At 36.0% G+C, this 27,538-nt stretch overlaps 1 protein-coding gene across 1 annotated transcript in view; it reads right to left on the bottom strand.

The window, feature by feature from the left end:
- PLA2R1 (phospholipase A2 receptor 1) overlaps positions 1–26,237 on the bottom strand; it is a 36,957-nt gene extending 10,720 nt beyond the window's left edge. The window contains exons 1-21 of the mRNA XM_017825397.1: positions 25,854–26,237; positions 23,470–23,637; positions 22,207–22,380; positions 21,152–21,265; positions 20,389–20,532; positions 19,220–19,408; positions 17,713–17,870; positions 16,226–16,333; positions 14,059–14,171; positions 11,726–11,895; positions 10,286–10,488; positions 9,846–9,991; positions 9,267–9,351; positions 8,196–8,328; positions 7,769–7,804; positions 7,103–7,260; positions 4,138–4,202; positions 3,672–3,775; positions 2,233–2,375; positions 1,298–1,415; positions 369–499 (exon numbers count right to left, since the gene is read on the bottom strand). Of these exons, the coding sequence (XP_017680886.1) occupies positions 369–499; positions 1,298–1,415; positions 2,233–2,375; positions 3,672–3,775; positions 4,138–4,202; positions 7,103–7,260; positions 7,769–7,804; positions 8,196–8,328; positions 9,267–9,351; positions 9,846–9,991; positions 10,286–10,488; positions 11,726–11,895; positions 14,059–14,171; positions 16,226–16,333; positions 17,713–17,870; positions 19,220–19,408; positions 20,389–20,532; positions 21,152–21,265; positions 22,207–22,380; positions 23,470–23,637; positions 25,854–26,136 (2,943 nt within the window). The 5' untranslated portion in view covers positions 26,137–26,237. The remainder of the gene's footprint in view (positions 1–368; positions 500–1,297; positions 1,416–2,232; positions 2,376–3,671; positions 3,776–4,137; positions 4,203–7,102; positions 7,261–7,768; positions 7,805–8,195; positions 8,329–9,266; positions 9,352–9,845; positions 9,992–10,285; positions 10,489–11,725; positions 11,896–14,058; positions 14,172–16,225; positions 16,334–17,712; positions 17,871–19,219; positions 19,409–20,388; positions 20,533–21,151; positions 21,266–22,206; positions 22,381–23,469; positions 23,638–25,853) is intronic.
- Positions 26,238–27,538: the final 1,301 nt, after the last annotated feature.

Here is a 27,538-nt window from a genome sequence, read left to right as displayed (position 1 = left end):
AATGTGGACTAACATGTTGTAAAACAACGTATGAAAATATGAATTTCATAATCTTGTTCCTAAACTTTTCTCAGACCAAACATATGATACTAACCATATAGTTCAAACTTCTCTGCTTAAAACCAACTGCAAGAGAATGTGACTATAATGTGACTACATTTACACAAATAATGTAAATGTCTGTCTCGATAGTGCCTTTTTTTGCTACTTCTAGTTATGGCTGTAAATCTGTATCCACAGTTCTTTGAAGCTGCAAAAATTAAGAGAAGCTTAAATTTTTGTAACAACTTTGGCCTTGTCTTATGGCAGTCACGATTTTTATGGATAAAACAGCTTCCCACTGTCATAAACCCCCTGAAAATACTCACATCCACTAGTTCAACTGGAGACCAGTTAGAATATATTGTAGGATTTTCATTCACCCATTTTTCATAATCATCACTCTGGAAACCTATCCAAACACTAGTTTTCCATCCATATAGATTCATTGTTATGAAAGCTAGAAAATGAAAAAGAAATAAAATAAAATAAACTGGTAAGCATTTAGGGATAGATGAAGTCTCTTGCAACATACTAAAGCATTGAAAAATTTATTTTCCAATCAATGATATCACATAGTTACTAGAAAATAGGAACGTGAGTGGCATTTCAGTATCATCTAACTATAAATTCAGTTAAATTGCTTAATTTCAATTGGGTTAGGATCTAGTCCATTAGCTAATAATACTGTCCAATTGAAGAAGCCTTTCTCAGTTTTAGCTGAAAATAAGATTTCTCAACTAAAGACAGAGAGTGAGATTCCTCCCACCTCCAAATAAGTGGTTTTACAAATGTATGAAATTCAACCACAGATTTTTATGAATAGGGATTATAAGTATTTCCAAATGTGCTGGCATTTATTTCTCTGACAGCTCCAGCCTGCCTAGCACTATGCTTATGTGCTATACTATAGATCAGACTGTAAGTACTAGTAAAGGATAAAAATGAGATATTGCATTCATAAGGTAGAAATTTTAAATAGCAAATTTTTAAATGAGTATTCCATTTTTTTGCATATTTCTAATGCACGGTAGTAAGCACAAAAGAAACTGCAATTATTCCTTAAAATGTACCTGTCATATATCTCAGTGAATCTTTACATTTTGGGAAACTGAGAAACACTAATTTGTTTAAAACAGTGGAACCATAAGTAAGATTTGAATGATCTTTCCTAAATCTGTATCCAAGATTAAACTTTACTACAGCATCCAAATGAAGATGAAATTTTATTTATTTAACAACATTTGCAGCAGTCTACCTTGTTCCAGTTCATTTTCCAAGAAAGCAAGTGACCCATCATAGCTACTGCAGAATTCTTGTGCAGAGTACCAGTTTCTCAGATGGTCTGGATCCTTCGGAATTTGTATCAGAAAGCACTGTTTCAAAAAAACCAAAACCAACCAAACAAAAAACCTTGTGGGTTTTTTTTTCCTCCAGTGATGTATCAATCACTAAGAGTGATCACTAAAACATTTCACATGCTGTTCCTGAATGTTAAGCATTCCACTAGTTTCTGTCCTGCCATGGACATCTCCAACATGCTCAGTATTAGTTTTCATCTGCCGTCAGGACTGTATTCAAATCAGTTGTTTAAAGGCAAACACAATCTGGGTTAAAGTTATCCTTGTAGCCACTGCAGTCAGCACTGGGATAAATCCAGTCACCTCAGTGCATGTTGCTATTAAGGAATGTATGCATTTAAGAGAAGCCTGATGAAATAATTACCTTTTGACCCTCAACTGCAAATAGACTTTGGCTTATAATTGTCTTTGAACCCCATTTGAAACAGCATCTTTCAGAGGACAGCAGCAATTAGGAATCAATTTAATACATTAAGAGGTTAGAGATGTCTTTTGAGATTATGAAAGACTCTTGGAATTGTCACATGTGGAAAAGAAAGGATGGAGCAGGCTTTTTATGGCAAACGGACAAATACATTTTGATAGCTTTTGCATATATGAGTATTTACTCACTGGAACTAAAGTAAAATTTTTGATACTTTATTAGGACAGCTTCTTAAAGTGTGCAAAGCAGCTTAGCAATAAATCAGTGTGTTACTGTGTCAGTAGTTATAAACCTAATGGTCCTGCTGTCAAAAAGGAAGAAAATCTTCAAATATTGAATAACCCTTAAGAATTTCTGTCCTAAATATGGAAAGCATTTTGAGCAATCAAACAGAAAAAAATGTTTTACTTTGAATCCAAAGTGCAACCAGCCTTTGGGACATACTCCTTGTTGTTTCTGGTCTTTTGGAATCACTTTCTCTATTTTCCTTGCAATTTTACGTTTACAAATACAGGGAAGAGAGACAGTACAGTTTTCATCACCCCAGAGTCCTGCGTAAAAAGGAAAATCATAGTTTAATATTGGTTTGAGACTTGGAAAGGGTTTTGTTCTTAGCTAGTTTAGATATTGTTAAGATCACTATCCTTTAGTGTTTGAATAAAAGGAGATGCTACATCAAATATATTTGGACAACTGCATTACAATTGATTTAATGGTTTATAGCACTCATACTTCTATTCCCAGTTTAATTTTATCAAGTAAAACCAACTCCTCTACACTGAGTCACATAACATATGCTTATATCATCATTTATTTAAAAAATTAATTGGGAAAAAAAGAAGTATGAGAATGATGACTTCCAGATAAAATACCTTGACTTCCTTACATTGAAAATTTTTGGCAAGATCCAGGTAATGACATAAAACACTGACCTTAGGAGAAAAACACACTTCTCAGGACACTCAACAAATTGTTGGCCACCCCCCATCTGCTGGCCAGCTCAGGGGGGAGGGTAGGCATCTGTTCCTTTTATCTGATACTAACTACAGTAATGGCAAACTCAAGCATTCAAAACCCCAGGATATGTGGGGAGAAAAGTTTTTACATTTTTCCATTTTTGACTTTTGAGGCTGAGATTACAAGAGTGCAGTTGGATTAATTTTTTTTCAGCTCTTCTCAGAAGTACAAAGCTGGGTATTTTTGCTTTCCATGGAACCCGACATGTTTACTTTACCACATAACTTGCTTATCTTCAGAAAACAGAGACTGTGAGATGACAGAAACCACTGGAACCAGCAGCATTGTAAATGTTTTTATTACTCTAGTAAAATATAGAGCTATGTTATGATGTAAAGGCTAGTACCCAAAAATCCCTCAGCAGATTGGCTATAGGATTAAAAATAAGACAGAAACCTGAGTATTTAAAGTTATGTGCTGATCAAAAACCAGTTTATAGATGTAGGAAAAATGGTTGCTCAGTCCATCTGGCTCATCTGGTTATGTGAAAACTATCTATGAACACCAGCAATGCATTAACATTGTTGCTGCACCACATAACAGACTGATTAAAACTAAACTATCAGTATCACTGGAATCTTTGTATTTTGATATTAGAGAGCTGTAACTATTAATATACTTTTAAAAACTACAACCCAGTCTCTGAGCATATTAATGATATTTCACTATTCTTTCCTTAATGACAGAAGTAGTTATGCAAATTGTAACCATGTAACAGGACTTCAGTATGGATTGCCTTTCTCGAGAGCAATGAAAAAAAAATATAAACCCTTTGGCCAACAACAGAATCAAGTCACAATGCCTGCAGCAAAAGGAAATATAAAAGAAACCTGTTTGTGATGAAATGAAGCCACATCTTTTCCCTGGTTTCTGTAGATCTCTTTCTCTCCCTTCATTCCAGTTCTGGTATGTTACTGGTGATTCATCTCTCCAGCTGCACAGAAATATTAAGAGTGTAGTTTCACGTTTTCCTATCCTTACCTAAAAATACACCCTCCATTAAAGGGTTCACAAGGAGATACAAGTGAGAAGATGCCCCTTTACTAAGCATTAGAAAAGCAGACAACTGCCAGGACTATGGTTGATATTAATGTCTTTGGCTTTTATCTTTTACAACCCTGTCAGAAGGAATACTGTAACATGGAGATAAATTAAGAACAATATATTCTGAATTATATTTACACAAGAACTGAAGCTGTCTCGAATATCCCACTCAGTCACCAAACTGCTTTGGCCGGTCATACTGAACGGCATGCCAAGCACAACTCACAGCAGCTGGGGCATATATACTCTTACCGAAATTCATCACTGAGGTTTTCTGCGTGCAATCCAATCCACCAGTGAACGTCACTATTCGATAGCTATAAAAAAATGTTTTGTCATATGTTTAGCTGTTGTTGCTGTCTTATCAATGCATTAAAAAGCTCCTAAAGTCAGACTCTGTATTCAGACAAATAGCATCTCCATCAGGTTCTAATGGGAAAAACAGGTGCTAAATCCTGCCCATGTTACTTCATATCACTTCAGTAACCTTATTCACATAAGCAGAACATGATTTAGCTCCCACGTTTCCACAGGATTGTATCTTCTGTAACTTAAGAATTTACAAATTTAGGAATCTACAGCCTATCTGGTTTGAAAAGACACTATAGTCTAAGACCAGAATTTGTTTTTCCTCAACTCCTAAAATTAGACAATAGCAAATATTTCCTTTCAGCATTAATATACTGCTGATCCTTTATGTTTCCAAAATGCTTTCTATGAACATTTACTAACTTCGTATAGCTTATGCAAGAGATTCCTAGAGATGCTTTCCAGATTGATTGTTGTTCTCTTGAAAAGGTCTAGACCTTTCTCCTAAAAGGCAAAGCATTATGGACAAGCCACAGAAATAACACAATTTCAACAGCCACGTGTTATTGCTGTGTTGACTTGATTCTACCTTAAACCATGAATGGGTTTCACTTTCAGGGTTAGTCAGTCAGACACAGTCTAGATGTTTTTCGAAAAAGAAAAAAAAAAAGTTCTGAATCTGCAGGACACTGGAGAAGCCATCCTGGCTCTGTGAAACATTTATTTTTTTGTCAGAAAGAACTGAAGTACAGCCTGTGTTGTGCATCCATACTGTCCTTGGAGTTATAATTAAGATTTCTCTGGCTTACACCTTATTTAGCAATATCAAATGAAGAAAATAGACATTTCTGACAAAGAAAAGACTCTGGAATGCTCTCTGATTTGGTATTGACTTGCCCCTGAGTTTAGTTTTCTAATCACAGCACTCACCCTACATATTACAGTTTTTAAAGAAATAGTGAAAATTGTGACTTCAAATTCCATGCTAAGAAATTTTGACCAGGTTTTCTAATGACACATGCAAAGTCTATTTGGACTGCTGAGTATCATTTTAGTGATCGCCATACTTACTCCTGCTTCCAGAGGAAACTAGTTACAGTCACTCTGGGACAAACCTAGATATACTGGGAAAGCTTAGCCAAAGCCAGCAGGCTTTAAAATAGCTGTGTATGTTGTATTCCGGGACAAAACTTCAAGGAAGTTAAGTTGATTTCCAGTGCCAAGAGACTAAACCGAAGCTGTCTTGAATATCCCACTCAGTCACCAAACTGCTTTTTCATTGCAGAATGCTCACAAACTGCTGAAATACCCACTAATTTTAATGATAAATCCACTTTTAAAAGATCTCTTATAAGTAAACATGACTTTAAAGCAGCATTATGATTATCCATTTTAAGTGATCTTAAGTTGGAAAAATACATTTTTTTTTAAGTTATATGATTTTTCGTTCATAAACATTCCGTGTTAGGTAAGGCAGTAATTATATCGCATCACAATCTCTGGTATATGTGGAAGAAGACAGTTTAGCCAGTTATGTTGTTCTTTCATTATAAGCTTTTTCTGTCATGAACTATTGGTTTAAATCCATTTCATTATGTTTTAATACAAAGTTACTTAAATAGCAGGTAAAAATTATGCATAATTCCTTGGAAACTTAAAGATCCCATCTTAATACAACACAATTCTACTTACACTTTCTATTATAAGCTAACTGCAGAGAAGGCTGTGCACAGCGTGAGCAAGACTAAGTATGGGCCAAGAGCTTTTCTACCCAGAACTAGTTGTTCTTTTAAAGATTGCACTGCAATATCCCTTTACATTACAGCTGTAGAATTTTGTCCTCAGTAAGGTAGACAGACGATTTGTATTAATTTTTAAAATTTCCATTATTTTGGTTTTACCGAGAACACCTAAAAGTAAACAGACTCAGTTTCCTGGGAATTCATCTGCTTCTGCAGTTATTTCTCAGTTCAAACCTGTTTGTTACATCAGAAAGGTTCTAGAGAAATTCTGCTGTAAACGAGAGGAGGGAATTTGGAGGTAGGTGTCTTTTTTATCCCATATAAATATCCACAGTCACAAAGGGGTTTAATTCAGTAGACATCATACAGATCTGTGGACACTGCCCAAATCTGGAACATTGCCCAAGCTGGCATACACAGAGGAGAAGGTAATCTATTTTCCGTGGTCATAAGCACTCACCAATACTTTTAGAGTTCTAGGTATAATTACGGTGCAGAGAAACCAACAATCCTTCACTCTTGGCCAGCTCTCCCCAAGGGTAACCCTTCAAATCATACTGAAGATTTAAACTATGGAGACCATTTCAAACATCTGCATTTGCTGCCCACATCATGCTAATACACCCACTGAAACGTCCCTCAGTATTACTACCTGATGACCAGCTGCCAAATTACAGAATAGGAATTGAGCAGAACTGTGGAACTGTGCTGCATCGGTAGACATCCCAGGGGATGCAGAACCACTATGTGAACACGTGAGGAACCACAATGGATCCCCTTGGTCATGGAGGAATGGAGGAAGAAGAAGAAACAGAGAAGGATATACACCACATGTAAAACACACCTTTCTCTTTACCCCCAATTACTTTCCCAACTTTGGGATAGGAAGCTGGTTTTTGCTCCTCTTGGGTCTTTTCAGGAAGATTGACCAACCTGCTCATTAGCACAGATGTTCTGCAGATCTGAAATGTTACTTTCTTCTTTAGCTAAACAGGGTTTCAGGGATGGATGTGGGAAATGAAGACGGCAAGAGCATTGTTTTTAAAGTCAAATGTCTTTTGGATTCTACCTGGAGTAACAGGCAGACAGATATTCCAAAAGATGCAGCAGAAAATATCCGGTTACTGCCTGAGGGTTTATTTTTTAAAAGGAGTAGTTTTTCTTACCTTCCTTATTTTATTTTGAATAAAGGCTTGTTCAGCAGGAGAATTTATTGTTGTCATTCCACTGTGAAGCCATTCACAGACAAACATGTAGGTTTCCCAGTCCGCAGGACTGACATGGAAAAGATATTCTGCTCCTTGATAATATGACCATGGCAGTTCTGGAAAACAAGAGAGTCAGTGGCGTGCAGGGGTAAAAACTCATTTCAAGTCTCATCTTTTTCTACCCCACAGCCTGCCTTCATCCACGTGTCAGAGGACAAATATGCCACAATGAACAGTAAAACCACATTTAACATATTAATTTGTGGGGAAAAAATGCACTATGAATAATTTTTTTTCTAATATTCTATCCCATAAGGCTGAAGCAATATAAGAGAGTTGTCCAGATTTAGCAAAAAGGCAGCTTTAATGTGATGGGGAGGTTATCAAACTCCTATGCTTATTACTCGCATTCCTTATTCCTTAACCTAACCAGTGTAGTATCTGATGTTCTAGTGTTCCTAAACAACAGTGGTAGATTTTGATCTGTAACAAGAAATTCCTAAAGAGTCCCTTAACGTAAATTTTCAACTCAGAATATTTTAGTTATTTTACTTTTACCAAAGGCTTAAATTGTATTTTCAAGTTATATTGTTTCAAGATGAAAAAAAGAAAATGTTTTCATACCAGCCGTGTACCAAACTGGATTCATTGGTTTAACACCTGCAAAAAAATAAAAAAAAATCATTAAGAATATTGCTATTCTTATTCAGGGACCAAAAAAGGGGTTAAACATGGAATAAAATAAAGTAATAGCTGCACTTACTGAAAAACATTTAGAGTAATCTTCATGAATAAGAATGTTGAATAACTACTGCTAACTAACTGCTTATCTTGCTATATATTTTTAAACTAACTGCACACATTAGATCTGTTAATTGGCCAACTAATGCTAATGGAGTAAGCCATATGGCTTTGCCATGATTTCATGCAGAAGACCAATGAGAACTCCAGAGGTGGCTAAAACGTAGATTTTTAGATTTTTTTTTTTCTTGTCCCTCCTGAATTGCAAGTAATGGGTATAACAGACAATGTATGTTAAATAACATTTCACCTTTTGGTATTTTGCATATCCATTCACGCTTTTCATTGCAGTGTGCTGGAAAGACCGTTCTGTTTACTTTGAACACACCACAGTTTCTTGAGTCATCTTCAACATACTTGTTCTCCAAAAATGAAGATACAACCTGAAAACAGCACATTGATTCTCTTTCGCTGACAATCCAAGAAGAAGCATTTAAAAATCTCACCATGGAGAAAAAGGAAGGATTTAGACGTGCGTACAATAAAAACATCATAAGCAACTACTAAAGGACCACCTAAATTATGGTGGTAAAATGCAAAAAATAGGGTCCATAGTCATGTTCTGTCCAACTTTTCCATCTTATATCAGACTTCTTCTTCATAAAAATAATTGAATAGCTATGAAACCTAACAATTCTGTGATATGATTAACAGCAGTTGCCCACATTTAGCAGCCTTTGCTTTGGTTCAACATATTGCATGATTGCACTCTGAAATGACTGAAGTAACAACAGCAGACCTGATGCTTTTCTTAAAACTGAAATTGGTTTTCAGTCTTAAAAAGTGACCCTTCTTCAGCTGTTTGATGTTTAAATCCCAGGTGCTAACCATTGGTGTATCATGCACCATCAACATCTTCAAGGATGCAATGTCAAAAGCAGTATTAAAAAAGGAAAGACTTAGTTCTGAATGCAGGCAGGAACCTAACAGTCAAGGAACAAACAAAGCATGTAAGCACAGCTCTAAGGCTTTCCAATGTGTGTTGCATACCTATGTAACTATGTCTATACACACATGTGCACACGTGTTCACTCTGCATATGCCTGGTCCTGGGCTGAACACAGCCGACTTTGCTGGGAAGCACACGTCTGCAAAACTTTATAATCCTACCAAGTTCCTTTCACAGTTGCACAGCCCTTTTGCACAAGCTGCTATTTTAATAGCAGTTAACTGTTAATACTATTGTAACAATTACTTTAAGTGACCATGTGTACATGAAAACAGTTTTTCTGGCCACTATTTGCTCACAAGGCTTATTTTTGTATGTATGCTCAGATATGACTTGAAAGGTTACTGAAATACAGAGTAAACAGATAGTTACAGGTGTTCCATCAGACCACTGCCATGTCCCTCCAGAAAGTGCATTTCTTTTATTAAATCCAATCCAGAACTGTCTTTCTTCTGTTCTATAATGGAAACAAAGAAAATAACATTTCTCATGCACTTCTTCCGTAGCTATGTCAGAAACAATTTTTTTTTAATAGTACAAACACACATATTAATTTCTTCTTGAATTCAATACATCATTCCCTAATATATTCCTTAACTTTTTAGTATCCTTGAAGTAAACTGTTTTTCCTACTAAAGTGTTAAATTATATTTTTCAAGATGAAAACATTTAAAATACGATTAAAATAGTTGAGCCTCCATTTCAATGGGGAATGTTAACTCACAAGAATATCACCTTGACAGTAAGAGATGCTCAACATCTACCACAAAGATCATCTTGAAAACGAATCATATTATAATGCTGCTATTCACCTATTTTTAAGTTGATGTTAGAGTAGGGACTTCCTCAGACACTAGTAAAGTGGTGTAATAATCTACGCTTAAATTGTAGATTATTTTTGCATATTAGTATGATTAAGATAAATCTTGTTGATGTTAAAAATATATTTACCTATCAAAAATTGTATATAATAGATTGTTTAAAAATGCCTCTTCATAGATATGGCTAAAACTAGCAAGATGTGCTCCAAAATCTTGACATAATGCTTCTGCTTCATCCCATGTTCTTCTCATCAGAACTTTTTCATTGTGAAATATCTGCAATAAAATAAACATTGTCATAAATGTAGTTGATTTGAGAGACCAGTGGTTTCAGAAAGCCAAAAAAATCAAATATTAGTCATGTTTTTTTCTGAAGTAAAGCAATGTATATTCTAAGTATGGTTCTGAATCTTAATACTTTCATTCACTTTAAAAAGCAGTGAAGGATGGTAGCAGGTAATTTTTGTTTGTTGAGTGAAAGAAACAATGCATTTTCAAAAATGTTTCAGGAACAGTGTATCCCTAAGCTGGTGCAGAATCAGAAAACTTCAAAGCAAATTTGACACGTACCTTGTAGCAGTTGAGCAGATGAGGTTCTGACTCCCATCCAAAATAGCAGGAACTCAAATGTTTTTGAAAAGTAAGTTCAGGTTCTTCGTAAGAACTGATTTTTTGCTTGCACAACGACATTGCTTTGAAGTTCTTACAGCTTTTCACTTCCCAATAACCAACGGGGTGCTGTCCTCGCATAGCCACACATCCCCCAGAATGACCTAGACATGGGAATGAATATGTGTTGAGTATCAGAATAAAGCATCCAAATTTTGTGAATTTTTTATGAAGTGGCTGTTTTATTAGCATGAGTTTCTGGACAAAACCTTGATGAAGTTACAAAAGTTGGAAATTCTTTGGTCAGCAGCCAGTTTATAAGCTCATCTTGGCTGACTTAAGCTTGTAAAATGAACCATGACAAAGGGTTCCTCTCACAAAATGCAGGATGAAATGCAATTAAAAACAGAACTTTTGCAAAATGCAGTCATAAAGCAATAAATGTAAAGCGTCCAAACCTGAGAAGCAATTAGTGAAATGGAGTGTCTTATTATTATGTCTCTATTCTCAGGTTTTGCTAAGAGGTTTATGCTTCAAAGGTTGAACAATTGTTTTATTTTTTTCACTTTTTGTTTTGTTGGAATGCTTTCCTTTGAATTACTATAAAACAAACAAAATCAAACAAGCAAACCAAGTATCAACAAACTAAAGGGGAAAAAGAAGAAACCTCCATATACAGGCTCTTATTCACAGAAATGTATGTCAATCTCTGACCTCTTTTTTCATATAAAATGCAAATTTCAAACTCTGACTGTTACTGAATAAAACTCATGACATCTCTAGGATATTTTGCTGGGAGTCTCAGGAAGATCTTGAAAAGTCCATAAAGAAATGTATGAAAAACATTATGTATGTTTTATTGATGTTTTTTGAAAAATATCATATATACAACAAATGTATTAAAGTCCATAAAGAAATGTATGAAAAATACTTCACTGGAAAAGAAGAATCTTTCAGGGATTAGCTGTCTATGCAAGGATGGCCTGGCTGTGGGGAACTTCAGGCACAAGTCTGTAGCATAAACCATGGTTTCTCTCCCAACTTTTTTCAGCATTTGAGCACATAAAAGAAACACTAGATTAATATTTCCCTCACCACACTAGCAGGTGGGAAGTGTGGCATCCAGCATCCAACCACAACTGGGAGCCCACAATAACAGCACCTGGGTGGACAGCTGGGAAGGAAGCTCCACAGCTTCTCCAAAACTGCCAATTCACCTAACTCAATCCATGGTAGGAAGTTACGGAGTGGCAGATGTAAGCTTATCTCTCCGCTCTCTTGACCAGGCAGCGAGGAAAGGACTGGGACTCTTCAGTCACTGCTAAGCCACTGGTGGCATTGGGAAGAGAGCACACTCCCCACTCTCCAAGCCATTCCTTTTTTTATCAGCATGTTACTCACGTGGCTGGTACTTGTTCCAGTTTGTGTAGCTCAACGAGCGAATCTTTCCTGCTGTACTTAGCCAAAAATATTCTCCTGTGTTGTTAAGGTCTTGCAATCCTATCCAAAAATAAGTTCTCTCAGATTTTACCATGCTGTGGATCATGCTGTTGATAAAAGCTTGTTCAAACCTTGATAAAATAATCAAAATAAAGTTTTTTAGAATACAGTAGGTAAATTGGTATTTCAGTGAATAGCTCTCATGAAATTATTTAAATTATGTGAGAAGAGAAAACTATACAAGAGGTACTTAATTTTCCTTATAGAATGCTGTGGGAAACTTAAAGAAAAAGTCTGTAGCATAAGTCACAACTTTTCTCTAATTTTTTTCAGCACTTGAGCACATAAAAGAAACACTAGATTGAGATCTTGTAAGCTCAATGCTTGAATTACATTGAAGATGTAAAGACAGAACATATTAATGATGCACAAGTAAAAATAAGAAACTCCTTGTATGAAGGAGAAAAGTCAGTGAGGTCTGAAAAAGATCTAGAAGAAAGGAAAATCTTTGCACAGAAGCATCCTTTTGGAACCAGAAACACAAATGAGCACTAAAAAACCAGAAATGAAGGACCGAAAGCACTAGCTGATCTGACTACAGAAAGAATCAATCACTTTTTCCTTAATTTCCTCACTAAAGTTTTGTGAGAGATATACACCTTTTTGCAAGTAATAATTGTTGCCTATAGTAACACAATTGTCACTTAAGTGCAATTAATTCTGACATAATTGGTATAGGACTATACAAAAATACTTCATTTAAGAGCACATTTAATCAGCTGCCTATGAAAAAACATACAGCAAAATAAGTTCCCAATTTCATGAAGACTTACATGACTTCCTGATTTTACACAATGTGAAAAGAATGGCTAGGTACCATAAGAATAACATTAATGTAAAAAATGGAATGTATCTGTAAAACTGAGAGTGACTCAGAACTTATTTTTCATTTTCCCTTCCTCTGTATGTTCTCTTTTTATATCAATATTACTTCCTCTACAACCTACTATTTAATGAATATTTTAGGATCAATAACTGAAAAGTATTTGCATTTTTCACACCAAGACAACAAACCTCAGCATTAATTAAAAAAAATCAAACCCAAACTCAAACCAAACCAACCAACCAAAAAAACCCACCAAAACTAAAATAACATATTATTGCTACTCCAACAGTGGAACTGGGAACTAACATAATAATTAGTGATGGCTACACACAGAAAGAAGAAAGAAACTAAAAAAAAAATAAAATAAGCAGAAAAAGAGAGAATACATGCTTCCAGTAATGTGCAGCATTCCCTCAGCTCCCTGCAACATTTGGGTTGCCAATGCTCAGTTGCAAGAATTTGTCCTTTGTCCTCCCTGAAAGGATTACTGTCACACTGCAGCACAGCACTGTACACATTGTGCACAATCCTGAAATCACCTGGCAAGACAAATTCCCACTGATGCAAATCCTGATTTGGGTAGCCTATGTTTTCCTAAAATTTCTGGCTACTAGCCATCTGATTACTGGTGATTATAGTACTTTCCCTAGCCTAAAGGGAGTGGATTTTTCCTCCTTGCGTTTTGGGGGGTTTTTTTGTTGGTTTTCTTTACTCAATAAATACATAGTAGCTAAAGTATCTAAGTAATTAATCTATCAGTATTTCAGACTTCAATGGGAATCCAATATAAAGAGTAAATCACAAAGAAAGCAGAGAAAAGCCAAGCATCTGGACATCTGCAGAGGAAGAAGCTTTTGCTAAAGCTGGAACAAAGGTAAATAGTAACAAAGCAAGGGAAAACAGTGACAAATGCTTTCAAACATTTACTCTCTTACCCTATTTGCTGAGAATTCACATAAAATGCATACATAAATAAAAGCATTTGTAAAACATTGGTATGGATGAAACCTTTATATATTTTCATTATAAAAATAAGTATATTTTCATTTTTCATTTTTCATTTTTCATTTCATTTTTCTGTATAGTTTCTAAAGTTTCTGTATAGTTTCTAAAGTTTCTTAAAGATGTCATACAGCTCTGTAGAAAGCATTTTGTTCAGATTCCTGCATGCTCATGTGTGCACATTGCTATAAGTGCTTATTAGCCTAACAGTTGCTTTTTTCTAAATTCATTTTCAATTAAAAATAAAGCAAAGCACACCTTTGATTTTAGCCAATGTTAGTAATTATGCTCACCTGTCACACAAATATTATTTCATAATGGTAATATATTTTGCCATGCAACACTTTATTAAGTTAGAATAGTTCTTGTTAGAGGTATCTTCACGCTGTCTAATAGGATTAACTACCTGTTTGTTACTGATACAAGTGCAGATGGGCAGAAATAACCACTGGAAGCATGTTCAAAACTTCGAGGGGTACTGTCGATTTTGTAACAATATCCACCATGTCTTTCCCATCCCTTAAAAGAAATGAACATTATTTTATAGATTATTAATTATTGTATAGGTGTTAAAAACTTGATCCCCTTTTGTACTTCCTATCTGATGATCACTGGCATTGCTATAGCTCTTTTCTACTGTGGCTGAAGAGCAGCTACCTTCAAGGTCACTGAGAATGTGGATAAACTTAACAAAATTTCAAAGTTTAAATCCTAAAAACAAAATTTAAACTAACCATCATCCTACTCTAATAAGGCAGAATCAAAATGACACATTTTTATGGTTTATCAGATGAGCCAGAACACTGAGTCGGTCTGCCTCATTTCATCTCATTATTAATCTTTTATTTCTTACTATTTTACATCCCACAGTGTCCAGAAGACATCACTGGGACTGGTGTGAGCTCTGCTGGTGTGATTTCATGTGGCATACCTGCCTGATTGCATGTTTTAAACAATCCATAGAATAAAGAGATAATACAGAGATACTCTGTCCAATCCATCTTGAAGCCACACACAGAGAGAAGAACCAGATGATCTCACTTTTTCATGAGGAAGGTGCTGCTTGCAGGGAAGGTCACAAAATAGCATAATGGGGAGCAAGCCACAGGACCCAGATGGACACCATCAAACACTGCTTGATGGTGATGTTAACAGCAAAGGAGAAAAGAAGGGAAAGGGATAAGCTCTGGATCAAATAAAGACCTAGCTTTAGAAAGTTAGGCCAAAAACTAGCAAAACAAATATATTGAACGCTGAAAGTAAGTTGACAAAACAAAATGTCTGAAATCAAACGTAGCTTTGAGTACACTTAATACTGACTTCTTTGATTAACTAAATATAACTTTTTTCACATTGGAAAGAAAAGGATCTATCAAAGCCAAAAGACCAAGAAGAGGTTTCAGCATGTGTTTTTACAGGGTGTGAAACATCAGCAAGCAGAAATTTATCCTGAGTGGGAAATTTGCCAGAGCAGACTGAAATACTTATGACAAGTGACTCAATGTCTTGAGTCTCGAGCCTGAGAGGCAGAGGATTGAGAAGCTGAAGTGCTGTCAAACTGCTGACTACAGCTGGTCAATGAAATCTTGATGCTCTGCACTATTTTACCTGGTCAAGACTGTGAAAAACCTTTCTCACACTAATAACACAGAAAATTCTTGAGTGCTGAAATAAATAGGTCCAAATTAAATTAATACAATTACCCTAAACTTTTGGAAATGCTAAGCTGAAACAAAGCAGTAACTTCCATAATGGTATTAGAAGAACGCTGGATCTGACCACTGTATGTCTGGGGAAATACTGCAGCTGACTCCAAACACTTCAACCTTCTTACAATTCAGTTGAACTGGGTGTGTTTCTTCATTTCTCAAGAAACAGAACATGAAATTAAAAAAAGGAAGGCAATGAGCTAAAGAGTAAGGCAAATTAGAGAAGAGAGATTTTTTCTGCTAGAGTTTTGAATAAAACAAAGTCTAAAAATTTGGTCTTCTCACAGTGTGAAAAGGAACTGATGGCAAATAAAATCATACTTTACATACTACTTTTTTACTAGCAGAATGCAGAGCCTAAAAGCCTGAAGACCTGATGCAATGTCCTAGTGACACAGCTGTGCTCCTTTCCATTTGTGTCTGAAAGCAAACGGAAAGCTAATGCACAAGTGGAAGAGTTCACTCTCCATGTCAATGGAACTGATTGTTTTTCACCCTGACATTCCATTTCAATGTATGAAAACCATGTGTGGGATGAGGCATCACATAACAGTCATTATTTGCACAGATGGTGGACAAAAGGGGTTTCACTTTTGATCTAGAAAAAATAGGAACTTGGGTCACAACCACTGACAACACATCAAGCCATGAAAGGCATCTTTTGAAAGCTTTTAATATTACATTAAAATTTAGTTTACATACTTTTAAACTAAACAGATTTTTTTCCTAGCAAAACATACTGTCTTTAATATGAAAAACTACAGTTATCTATTTACATCTACATGTTCTGTAGCTGTATTTAGAGGTTTCCCATAGAATTCTATTTTATAAGTATGGTTCTAAAACAACCAAAAACTCCCTTACCTCTGGACAACTTGCTTCCAGTTCAGGAGAGACATTATCAAATTCCCCTGCTTTTTTGCAAATGTAGAAAGATCTGTCTTCACATTTTTTTATCTTCCAACGTCCCTCCTAAGGGATAAAAAGAAGTATATTCTGTACATATTCATATTCTCATGCATATCTATACACATATTAGATTACAATCTCTCCTCCTCTTTTAACTCTTCAGTAAAAAATAAATAATTTTTCTCACTACATATATTTGTTCTTAGATAGACCATTTATTTCTACCAACACTGTTGGCAGAATTCTCAAATCAATTATACAAATGAGTTTGTCTCTTTGAATCAGACTTTGGGATGTAATGCATCTTAATGAACTAACACTATGGCCGTGCCAGAGCACTTACTTTTTTTGCTAGTTATCATAGTTCTTTGTAAGATTAATCTTTATATTTGAACAGTCCTTACTCAAGATATTACAAAGTTTGTACCATATAATTTTTGCAGATCTGTAAATCCTGGATATGTACCAAAAGTAATGCTTGAAAATTTTTATCTTGAACCTCCTTTTCCTTTGTATTTTTCACTTTCATTTGTTTGTTTACACTTGAAAACTGAGTAAACCATGACTTTGTGAATCTAAACCCCACAATTTTACCAAAGTCCTATTTTCTGCTTCCAATAGAAACCTACTTTTCCAGGTCATTGGAAATTGCCCCAGCTTTCCCCTGAATTAAAGATTGCAACCTGGATCCACTACTGTAGAGACAACAGAAACTCTTTTTAAAACAGTTTTCACACTTAGTCAGAACATACTTTGCAAAAAAGGAAAAAAAAAAGAAGATTATAGTGCTACTTATGTAAGTCATGTATTAGTGAATTTAAGTACTGTTATTTATAAAAGTAAAGTAAATGCATGACCAAATTACAAAAAAATTGACAGTGCCATGAATACCAATAGGACAGGACATAGTGTTGTTTTAACATTACTCTCACTTTTATAACCCCTGGCTAATTTCAAGTCAATTTTCCTGCTGTAAACTTCTATAATTTCATGTAGACCTAGAGTACCATGATTTTGAAAAATGCTACATAAAATTTATTGATACTGACACCAAGATAATATAGGCACAGCTGACAGTTTTTCAAAACATGAATTTGAAGCTTTCAAGACAAGAACTGATGCATCATAAATTATGATACATACTACTTGGATTTTAAAATACTTTATCAAACTACCCACTCATATTAGTTCTCTTCCATTTGGCAAGCTTTACATATGTACCATTTTTTATTGAACATAAGCTCAATTAATTTTCTGTGCATCAGCGCTGGAAAACGCATTGGTTTCTAAAGGCTACACTGCATTTATCATAACATGAATATATTAAGAATCAAAAAAGAAAGTCATACTCCAGGTCATGGTTTAAAGAAGTACGCATTGCAAGAAAAAAATTATTATGACCTAAAATAAAAGTGTCTAATTCTTTCAAAAAGAAAACTTACAGATCCTTGTGCTGAAACACAGAGTTGTCCTGTTCTTTGAAAGGTGTTAGGTTCTTGGCTATGCCAATTAGAGAATTTTACTGGGGTGCTATCTGACCACTCAAAAACAACAGGGGTGTTATTACTGTATAATCCAATCCATGTTTCAGTTACATTTTCTGTAAAAGAATAAGTGAGTTCAGATTTTAATGGTGAAGTAATAAAGCCTGTTTTTCTTGTAATATCAACACTACTATTAAAAATTACTCATGGGATTTTCATAGGAATGTCCTTCTTTCAGCGAAAAAAAAAAGCTGTATAAGCTTTAGGAAACCCTACTGATGAGATTATGTTCTACTGCCCTCGAAAACCAAATTGTTTCAAAAATAGAGCAATATATGCAATAAAATATGCTTTGAAATCCTGAAAAAATACAAATTAGGAGCATATGTTCTTTTCTGAAGTGAACGGTGGAGAAAAACTGACATTAAAGTGAAATACTTCTTAAAATCTTTCCATGCACATTGAGCTTTAGGTTTCTCCAAGTGCTTATAGGCTCCAGTGACAGCACATTTGCAGCCACAGTGGTTGACAGACCTAGGAAGGACAAGGCTTGCGGTTTGATGTCATGTCTTACTTGGCCAGTTACTACAAACAGAAAAAGCAGTCAGGCTTTCAGACCCGTAAGCCCTTCTTCTGAAGACAAGCCTGAAGCAGACCTGAGAGAGAAGCAGCAGACTTTGAAGCTGCATATAAGTTGAGAACAATTACATCTACCCATTGCAGCATCACTGGAAATAATGGTATTTGGTATCTATGGAGGGGTGGAAGATGATGCAGTGGTTAATCTCCTAATCTCCACATGTGACTGTGCCCAAGCTCTGGGAGGCTTAAACTCCCAGCAAAACTGTGCAGCTCTGCCAGTACACTGATGTCAGTGTCAGGCAAAAAATATTCGCTTTTCTTTGTGGCTGTTATGACAACAAAAGTCTTGGCATTGATGCATCAAAGAGCTTTTGATCGTTAAGTTCCTTGTATAATTATGCTACCTCTTAGGACAATGGGAACCAGCAGAACTCCTTTGATACACCCTGCTGACATCAAAGGGACTCTGACCTCATACTAGCAGCAGCAACTTTACAGTGTGGACGAGGCCAGCTTGAAAGCAAAACACACACTGAATTGATTTTGCTTCTATGCACAATTCTACTATAAGGTTGATCACTGAATATTTTGCAACAGTTTGCAAAATAGGCAAGAACGGGAAAGGACAAAAGCTACCTACGTTTACTGCAGCCTCACTGTGTCTAATCTGTGGATTCATATTTTAAGAATTGTTACTGGAGAAGGTGACTCTATACATTTATAAGACTCCTAGGAGTAGCATGATCATGTTTTCTTTTTTTGTAAACATAATTTGGGCATGCCATGTGATATAGTGCTTAGATGGCTAAAAATGTTAAAGGCTGCACAAAAGAGCACCACAAAACACCAAGAAACACTGCATGCTTGAACTCCCAAAACTCACCACTTTCAAGCAAGTTAATTAGCAGCTCTTCATCTGCCATGGAGGATATACTAACGAGCCTGCTATTATCACTTTGGCACGAGAGAGAAGCATCGTTCCAGGTCTTCTCCTCTTTATGAAGTCTGTAGCAGTTGCGATGGTGTGGGTACCAGCCAGTGTCACAACGAGTGGCATAATACTTCCATGTATCTTTTAATTGAGCATAAAAAGTTCATATATATTAGACAGATTTGCCAAGGTTATGCTATGTTCGTAACACATTCAGAGATTTATCTTTTTTTAATCTTCAAATGTTGAAAACAAAGTTTTCCAAGATGACTTATGGAGGCCAAAACACATCCTCTATGGAACATCACCTACCAAGCAAACTGAAATTTCTTCCACTTTATTTGATGATTCAACCATGTGGGCTGCTGGACTAGTGCAAACACTAATTCAGCTTAAAACACATTGTATCTCCATTATTACCTCTGAACGTGATTCAGAAACAGATAAAGCTTTTTCAGATGCATTACCTACAAAAAGTTTGGCTAAGTCTTTCCTCATTATCTGAAACAAGCAGCCAAATTTTCTTTTAAGATGTCAGGAAGAAGTTGAACCCATGTAAATTGCTTTTATTTAGTAAATGTTTATGTTAGAATAAACTCAATTCTGTGTTTAACTTGCACACAGAATGTCAGTCTAAGTCATTCTATGTACTATATATCCTATATTCACTATATAATCACAAATAATGCTTTTTTGGTATATCAAAAGTACAGCAGAGCATAAAAATAACTGCAAATTTTGAGCTGCATTTATATAACTTTCTTTTCTGTGTGCCACTGATTAATTCCATCCACAATGAAAACCTATTTTTCAGTGCAAATCCATGGCTCTTATTGTAATATAAACAGAATGAGCATTTTGATCACGGAAGGAATCCATTAAGTGCTATTTATATTAAAATTATTTGTTAGTTTTAAGACTCTCAACATGTTTTCCACAACTGAATTTAAACAGAAGAAAGTGTTAATACATCAGTTAAAATAAACTGTATTCAACTTAAACTATCAAACTGACATATTTAGTGCAGCTAAGACTCTGTTCTGCTGACTTTATATTCAAGTGGCTTCACTTGTTCTCCCTGCACACCCACAAATAAGATACAGTAACATTAAGAGACTTACCCAATGTTTCATGCTCCATCTTATTTAAATATTTTTTGCATACAAAAGGCAATCCAGATTCACATAAATAAGTGTGCCAGCCATACTTAGATTTTGGATTAATCACTGCACAATGATTTTCTCTAAAACGGTTATCAGAGACATCTGCAAACACATTTTTGAGAAGCACAAAATTATAAAAAATCAGTTCTTACTTGTAAAATGGTGTTGTAGGGTTCTCTGCATCTTATTGAATGAAGGTACAAACATCCCTGCACACCCAAACTTCTAGTAATATTACACCAATACTATGGAAAGTCGAACACTGACCATGAGTTACATGTGTGGCAATGCCTCTTTGGCTGGACTTATCAGATGAGAGGCTGAAACAAGCTCTAGTGTCTATGTTATGTCTGCTGATAGACAGACCTTAAAATGTAGCAAACCAAGTCACAAAGCTCATGTTAATGTGCTAATGTTAATTATAGCATGCTAACATAAACAAATCAAAACTCCTTTCCTCCATGAAACCAGCTACATTTTCTAAATATGCAACTGGAATCTTAAAAATACCTTTACAAGTATATGACAAAAGGGCTAGACCATTAATGCTGTGAACAGACCTAACCTCAATTATGTTACATCCCTAGAAAGGCTTTCAGTTAGTGAATATGAACTAATATTTCAACAAAAACAAAAAAATTCACTTAATTCAATTTTCGAATATAGCTGTAGAAACAGCAGTGTATGGTGCTATAACATATGCAAGAGGAACACCAAGTACTTGCTCTCCAGTTCACAAACACCAGTGGTGCTCCATCCGACCACTGCCAGCCAGCATCATCATCCAGGCGATTCAAGCCCATCCACAGCATCACGTCTGTGGCATTTAACTGCCCTGAAAAAGAAAAAATAAACAAAGTATTACTCCATGCTTTCCCCATATTTTAAAATATCTACAGACACATTTGCTCTCCTAACTTGTTACTTTGTTAATCAACACAAAGATGAAAAGGAATAAACTCAGAAGTCTGAAATCCTTCAAAGGCCACTCATCCTGCAAACCTTTCCTGCAGAAGTTGTTGCTGACCTTAGAAGTTAAGTCTAGAACAACCAGCTACATAACAGTTAGCCTGTTTCAGCTTTCCATAAACCAAACAACTTTCAGTCCCTTTACCGTCTTGTATGCATATCAAAAAGCTAATTAAATAATTTTTAAAACTTCCTGTTAGCTTACATCCTGCTATTGAAAACCAGCAATAATGGGAAGGAATGGGCAAGAAACCCAAGGCAACCTTTTGCATTAGAGCTCTACCACCCATTCCTCAGCTTAATCTTCTCCACATACCCTAAAATACCCACAAAAAGCCATGCTGCCAGAAGGCTCTGCACATTTTTTCTGAGATGCTCGCTCCATAAATGTTCTTGTCATTCACATTTGGTGAAATTCAGCTTACAAAGGAAACTTAACAGAAGAAAGGGACACCAGGTTACATTGCAGAGAAGGTAGATACCTGTGTAATTCTCCAAAACAAACACACTCCCTAACCACAGCTGCAGAATGAATGGGAGTCCTTGTGGGGAGGGATAATTAAGAAAATTACAGCCCTGTGTAACACATATTACCACTTCTGTACTTCAGTTTATTATGATGGGAACTTACTTTCATCCTTGCTTTTTCAAACAGCTGCTGAGGTGTGTTACATGATAAAGCCCCACAAGCAGCAGTGGGAGAGACATCACACAGAGTATTAAGCTCCAAAATGTACCCCTTTGCACGGGTAAAGAGGAAACCAACTACAGGTTTCCTACAAGGTACCCAGAGAAATGCCTACTTACTGCTTAAGTTACTTATGTAGTTCTGCTCTTCGGGGTCAGTGACACTCAGCAGGTCTCCTCCTTGCAGCTGACAGGCGGCCCGTGCCTCACGCCAGCTCAGCACAGACACAAGGTTGAACTGGTAGCAAATGTCTGTGTTGGGGTTCTTCTTCCAAAAAATGTCACAGCCACTCTCTACCCAAAAACAGACTCGTCACCAACATTCCAAGACTCCAAACTAATCAGAAACATAACACCTTGAACAATTAAATTAATTAATGACAGCAATATCCCAATGGAAGCACGATTACAATCACCTTTCCTGTTCCTTTGTTAAAGAACATACGGAAAACGGGTACTAATGAAATAAAATGTTGCTCCACATTTCATATGGTTGATAAAATACTCAGGAACTGATCTGCAGCTGGTGGTGATTTTTACAGCTCTCATAAAGCCAAAAGAGTGTGTTTTAATTTATTCCAGATAACCATTTGTTTCTAAAGCCGAATGTTGAAATATTCAAACTATGAACACCTCACCCAACTTGTGGAGCAACAGTCACTGGATCTCCTTGAATCTTGTACTCAAGAGAATAAACTTACTATAATTACAAAATATAAGCAAGGCCGAAAATACCATCTATTTTAACAATTGCCCAAAAAAACCCATTACAAAGACACATTTATAGCTGTTTTTAAGATGCTTAAGAAACATAGCTTGAGCAGGGAAGGCTTTTCCCTTCTGCTGCTACAAGATACTATTTTGCTTATTTATTCAAGAAGCTGAATTATTCACAAAGATTATACATCCAAAATCTATTCAACAGCAAGTATTTTTAAAGCTATTGTTTCTTAGTGTTTTAGGCCCAAGATGCGTCCAAGCAGCGCATAGAAGAAAAGGAATGTGCAAGATGTAATGCAGTCAAAAGCAGAACGTGACTTTGCAAGACAACCCTTACTTTATGTGTTTCAGAAAAGCTGCCTATATATCACTAGGACAGAGTACAGAGATGTTTAGCTGCAGGGTAAGGTCAATGGGTTGCACAGAGTAATATCCTTCTGCTCACTCCCTGTAGTTTTGCTTTTGGGATGAGGACTTGAGTCTCCAAAGGTTAAGCATGATGAATTATGATAAAATTTGCTAAAGCCTGCTTTTTTGTTTTTTAAAAAGACATTCCTCTCTAGCAGAAGAGAAGTAATCCAAAAACAGCGTGCATCCTAGTATTACTAATGAACAACAACCTCTTGGGGGGAAGAAGGAGAGAGAAGACAAGGAACATCTTACCAGCATTTGGACAAAACCCCCATTTTTCATCTTGTTCATAGTGAGTTGTTGTGGCACACCAGTCAGATTCCTTTCCATCCCTAGTACACTCATAATACCACTTGTTGTTATATTTAAAGGGAAAAACACATGGGAAACCAAAAGAATTTCCCAGCAAGGTGTATGTTTCTGGAAAAACAAAATGCAGAGATTAAAAAAATGCAGACCACAAAAATTTCTTCATTCCCATATGCGTTTACCAGCAATGATAAAAATAAAGTGCCTAAAGTTATTTTCTAATTTTAATTTATAATTGATAACACAGCATTCCAAGTGTGAGCAACATAATTTCAGTAAAGAGATTCTGGAAATAACAGTTTATGAAATTTGTCACCACAAGGCACATTCTCGTAACTAACTATGATGGAAAAAAACCCCAAACAAACAAACCCAAAACCTCCAAACTTGATCAGTTAACACATAAAGCCTGTGCTTATGTTTCAAACCACTACATAAAACAACAGTTAGCTAAATCAGTCCATTCTCAGATGTAAACTTTACTTATTTGTTAGCCTATGACAGACAAGTAATGTAACATTATTTCCCCTGCTCCTCCCACTCTTTATAAAGTGGATTTCTAATGTGTTTTCCATTCTCTTTGTCGTTCTATGGGAAAGGAAATTTAAAAGACAAAGGAATACTAAATACACTTTAAAAATAAGCTTTTATCCCACAGAGAATAATAACATAGCTAAAGATTTGACATTACATACGTCTGTTGTCACAATCAATGCCTTCCAAAATATTTAAATATTTTCCTCTTGTACTTTGAGGATCAAAATATTGAGAGAATCCAGTGCAACTGAAAGCTGTAAAAGGTTTACCTCAGTGAGTGTCTCCTTAACCTAGGACCTTTTAAAATAGGTCAAATAACCACAATCACACTTTGAATGAAATTGTTTGTCAAAGATCCCAAGTTGCTAGCTTTAAGATCAAAGTCCTTCAACTGCAAAATCATTACATACTGTCGGGTTCATAGAGGTTTCTAAAGTTAATGGCTGGCTGTGCACATATAAAAGAGCAGTTTACGCATTGTAAATCCCCTTTAGAGCCTTCCAATATGAACAGATGATACAAAGAACTGGTCAAAAGAAATCAGGATTGCTCCTCTGTCTGCCTGCTACCATGCTGCTAGCTATAGAGCTACAAGGGATTACCTCAGTCCTGGCAAGAAACCAAATTCAATAGCCACAGATTTCCTACCATAGTTATACATTTTTTTTTTCTTTGAAGGTAACTATCCTCCCTCCCCCAACCTGATGGATTAACACGCTTGCATTTGCATATACATGAGCTATGGTGGAAGGGGGAAAATGGAACCTGGAGGTGAAAGAGATTTTGCCATGCAATTAAATACTTTGGTCCTTAAACCAGGCTAGAAGTGCCTGCCAAAGGGCAATCCTCTTCTCACAGATGTAGCAGTATTACGGCTAGACCAGGTCTACTTTCATCTCGCTATGTGTACACAGCAAGTGTCGGGTCTGAAGTATAAACTACACTAGGTTTTAAAGAAGAGATTGGATCTTGCAGTGCTTTCCCAGTTATCACAGGTCCCAAGAGGGCTTTGGTGAGAACAGAGGCCGAGAGGCCGAGCACAGCTATACCTACAGAGGAAACCACTGAGACCAGATCTCCAACCCAAACACCCAGTTCAAATGGGGAAAATGAACAGCTCCAGCCTAAGACACACTGTGCAAATATTAGGTCCTTCCTTCTACAGAAATGCTGAGGAAGGGATCAAGGTATGGGCTGTTGCTGTTTGTAGTCAGTGGGTTTGTCTTAGCCCTTATACCTGGAAAACTGTTCAGGTCTGTAAACTTGGATCTTGAGCTACATTCCTACATCTTCACTAAATTCTGACCCGTGTTTCACAGTTTAGCATGTTCAGAGGCCAGGTACTGAACGCCACAAGCATCAGTCCATGCACACTGCAATTACAGATGGATTTTCAGTGATGGGAATTCCAAATCCTTTCTTATCTCTCTTTGGGTTTATCTGATAATGAAAGCTGCAGGACAGGCAACAGCAAACCCTTAGTTCCCTTTTTTATTTTACAGAGGATTTGAAATGAGTATTTCCTGCTTTGCAAGGATACTGGTGTTTTTTGAGGCCCATTTAATGAAAAAAAAATCACTAGTGTGGTATGTTCACCTCAACCACTGCATATAAAAAAAAAAAAAGACAAACTTTGAGTCTAAAACCGCAATAGAGAGTGGAAAGGATCATAAGCACCTCAACTCCCTTCAAAAGAATTTCTGAAACTTTTCATAAGCACCTCAACTCCCTTCAAAAGAATTTCTGAAATTTTTCCTATCTACATTTTGATGACAAAAATTTATTTTTACCTTGAAATGGGTGTTCGCAAACGTCTTCATCATAGGACATATACTGTTTCCACTGACAAGTAGATTTTTTTTTGGCCACAATATATTTGCTGTTTTCAACAGCTAATTTGTACTCTGATACACCAACTAATGCTTTTCCATCACAGTTCCACCATAATGAGTATTGAGTTGAATCACATTCAAGCATACTTAATGGCTGTTCTGGTCTACTGATGTTCAGTCCAAGACAGGTACTTCTACCTATGTTGAAAAGACGACGATTGGATACCCATTTCCATAACATGTCTTCTGAGGTCTGACTGCAGTCTTCCAGAACAAGGCCAACTTTCTCTGCTTTAATGCACAAGTTGGAATCTTCACTTTGGATAATAAATATCCCTTTATCTGTAGGGGAGAAAAAAACTCAAATTTTCAGACTGTACAATACTGCAATTGAACAAACAGTATCAAAAGACAAATGTTTTAATTGGAGCTATTTAGGAAGAAAACTGAAAATATCCATCAGAATAACTGTCACTTCAAAAAATAAGAGTATTGGTCTAAATTTACTTCCAGCTGAGTTTTTAACATGTGGAATACTTGCAAGCTTGTAAAAATAAGGCTAAGCAATATTTCTCAAGTTGGATAGCCAAAAAAAAAAATGGGATGCCTAAAAACATCAGTCATGTTTAAAGGAAAAAACCCACTGGTCACCAAGAAATCCCAGTAATGGAGTAAAGTTTTAAATGTTACACGAAGTCATGCTGTATATTGTAAAATAATTTCCTCGGGTAGATTGGAGAGTGCAATTAAAATAAAAGCTAACAAGTTTAAGGCTGACATGACCGTATTCTCTACTGTATTCATTCTTCACTCTCTGCAACTATTGAGACAGAAAGAAAATAAGTTGCATTTTAAATAGGATACAGAAAGGGTAAGATTTATCTATACCATGAGAATTGGTGGCCAAGGGTTAAAGTATGCCTTCCCTATACGATGCATATTGTTCAACTACACATGCCTACCCTCCGCAAGAGCAGATGTTGTGCAGTTAGCCTGATATCCTAGATTTCTTGGAATCATGCAGAAATTCACTGAACCATGTGACATCACACTATAAGTATGTGAAAAAAGTCAGCTATTTAATGATTTAGGAACAAAAGTTAAACTGAGCATAGAGACTGAAAAAAAATGAGAGCAGCTGAGGAACTGGAAATCAGTAAAATATAAGCCTGATTCACTCTGAAATCCAATGGTAATTAACCCAGAGAGTTCCTCTTACATTATATGCAAGATACTTATTTTATGCCTCAGGAGATTATGCAGTGGAAACCCGAGCAGCACTTCTTCCATTTTGCCTTGAAATTTTACAGCGATAACTTCTGCCATGTGTACTTTCAAACTGCTGCGATTCATAACACCTAACATACTGAAGCACTGAGTATAATAATAAAAAAAGTCTTCTCAAATTGATGTAGCCCACAAATAAAGCATGAGATGCAGAGGTCTACCCAGATGCTGTGTCCTAGTTTAGTACATACAACTTAGCTTCAGCCCTAAAACAGGAAGATTTTTCAAGCAGCAGTGTCACAGTGTAACAGACATAAAAGAGATCAGCTTAACAATACAATGTGTACACAAAAAGCAGAAGAGAGAGATTACGGAGAGGTTTTCTGCAGATTCTGCATCGAGCACATCACGCAGCC

This window comes from Lepidothrix coronata, unplaced genomic scaffold, assembly GCF_001604755.1.
Source record: "Lepidothrix coronata isolate B3197 unplaced genomic scaffold, Lepidothrix_coronata-1.0 Scaffold118, whole genome shotgun sequence".
In the NCBI taxonomy this organism is placed as follows: Eukaryota; Metazoa; Chordata; class Aves; order Passeriformes; family Pipridae; genus Lepidothrix; species Lepidothrix coronata.
Note: the sequence above shows the minus strand (reverse complement) of the source record. Positions and strands in the feature narration are given on the sequence as shown.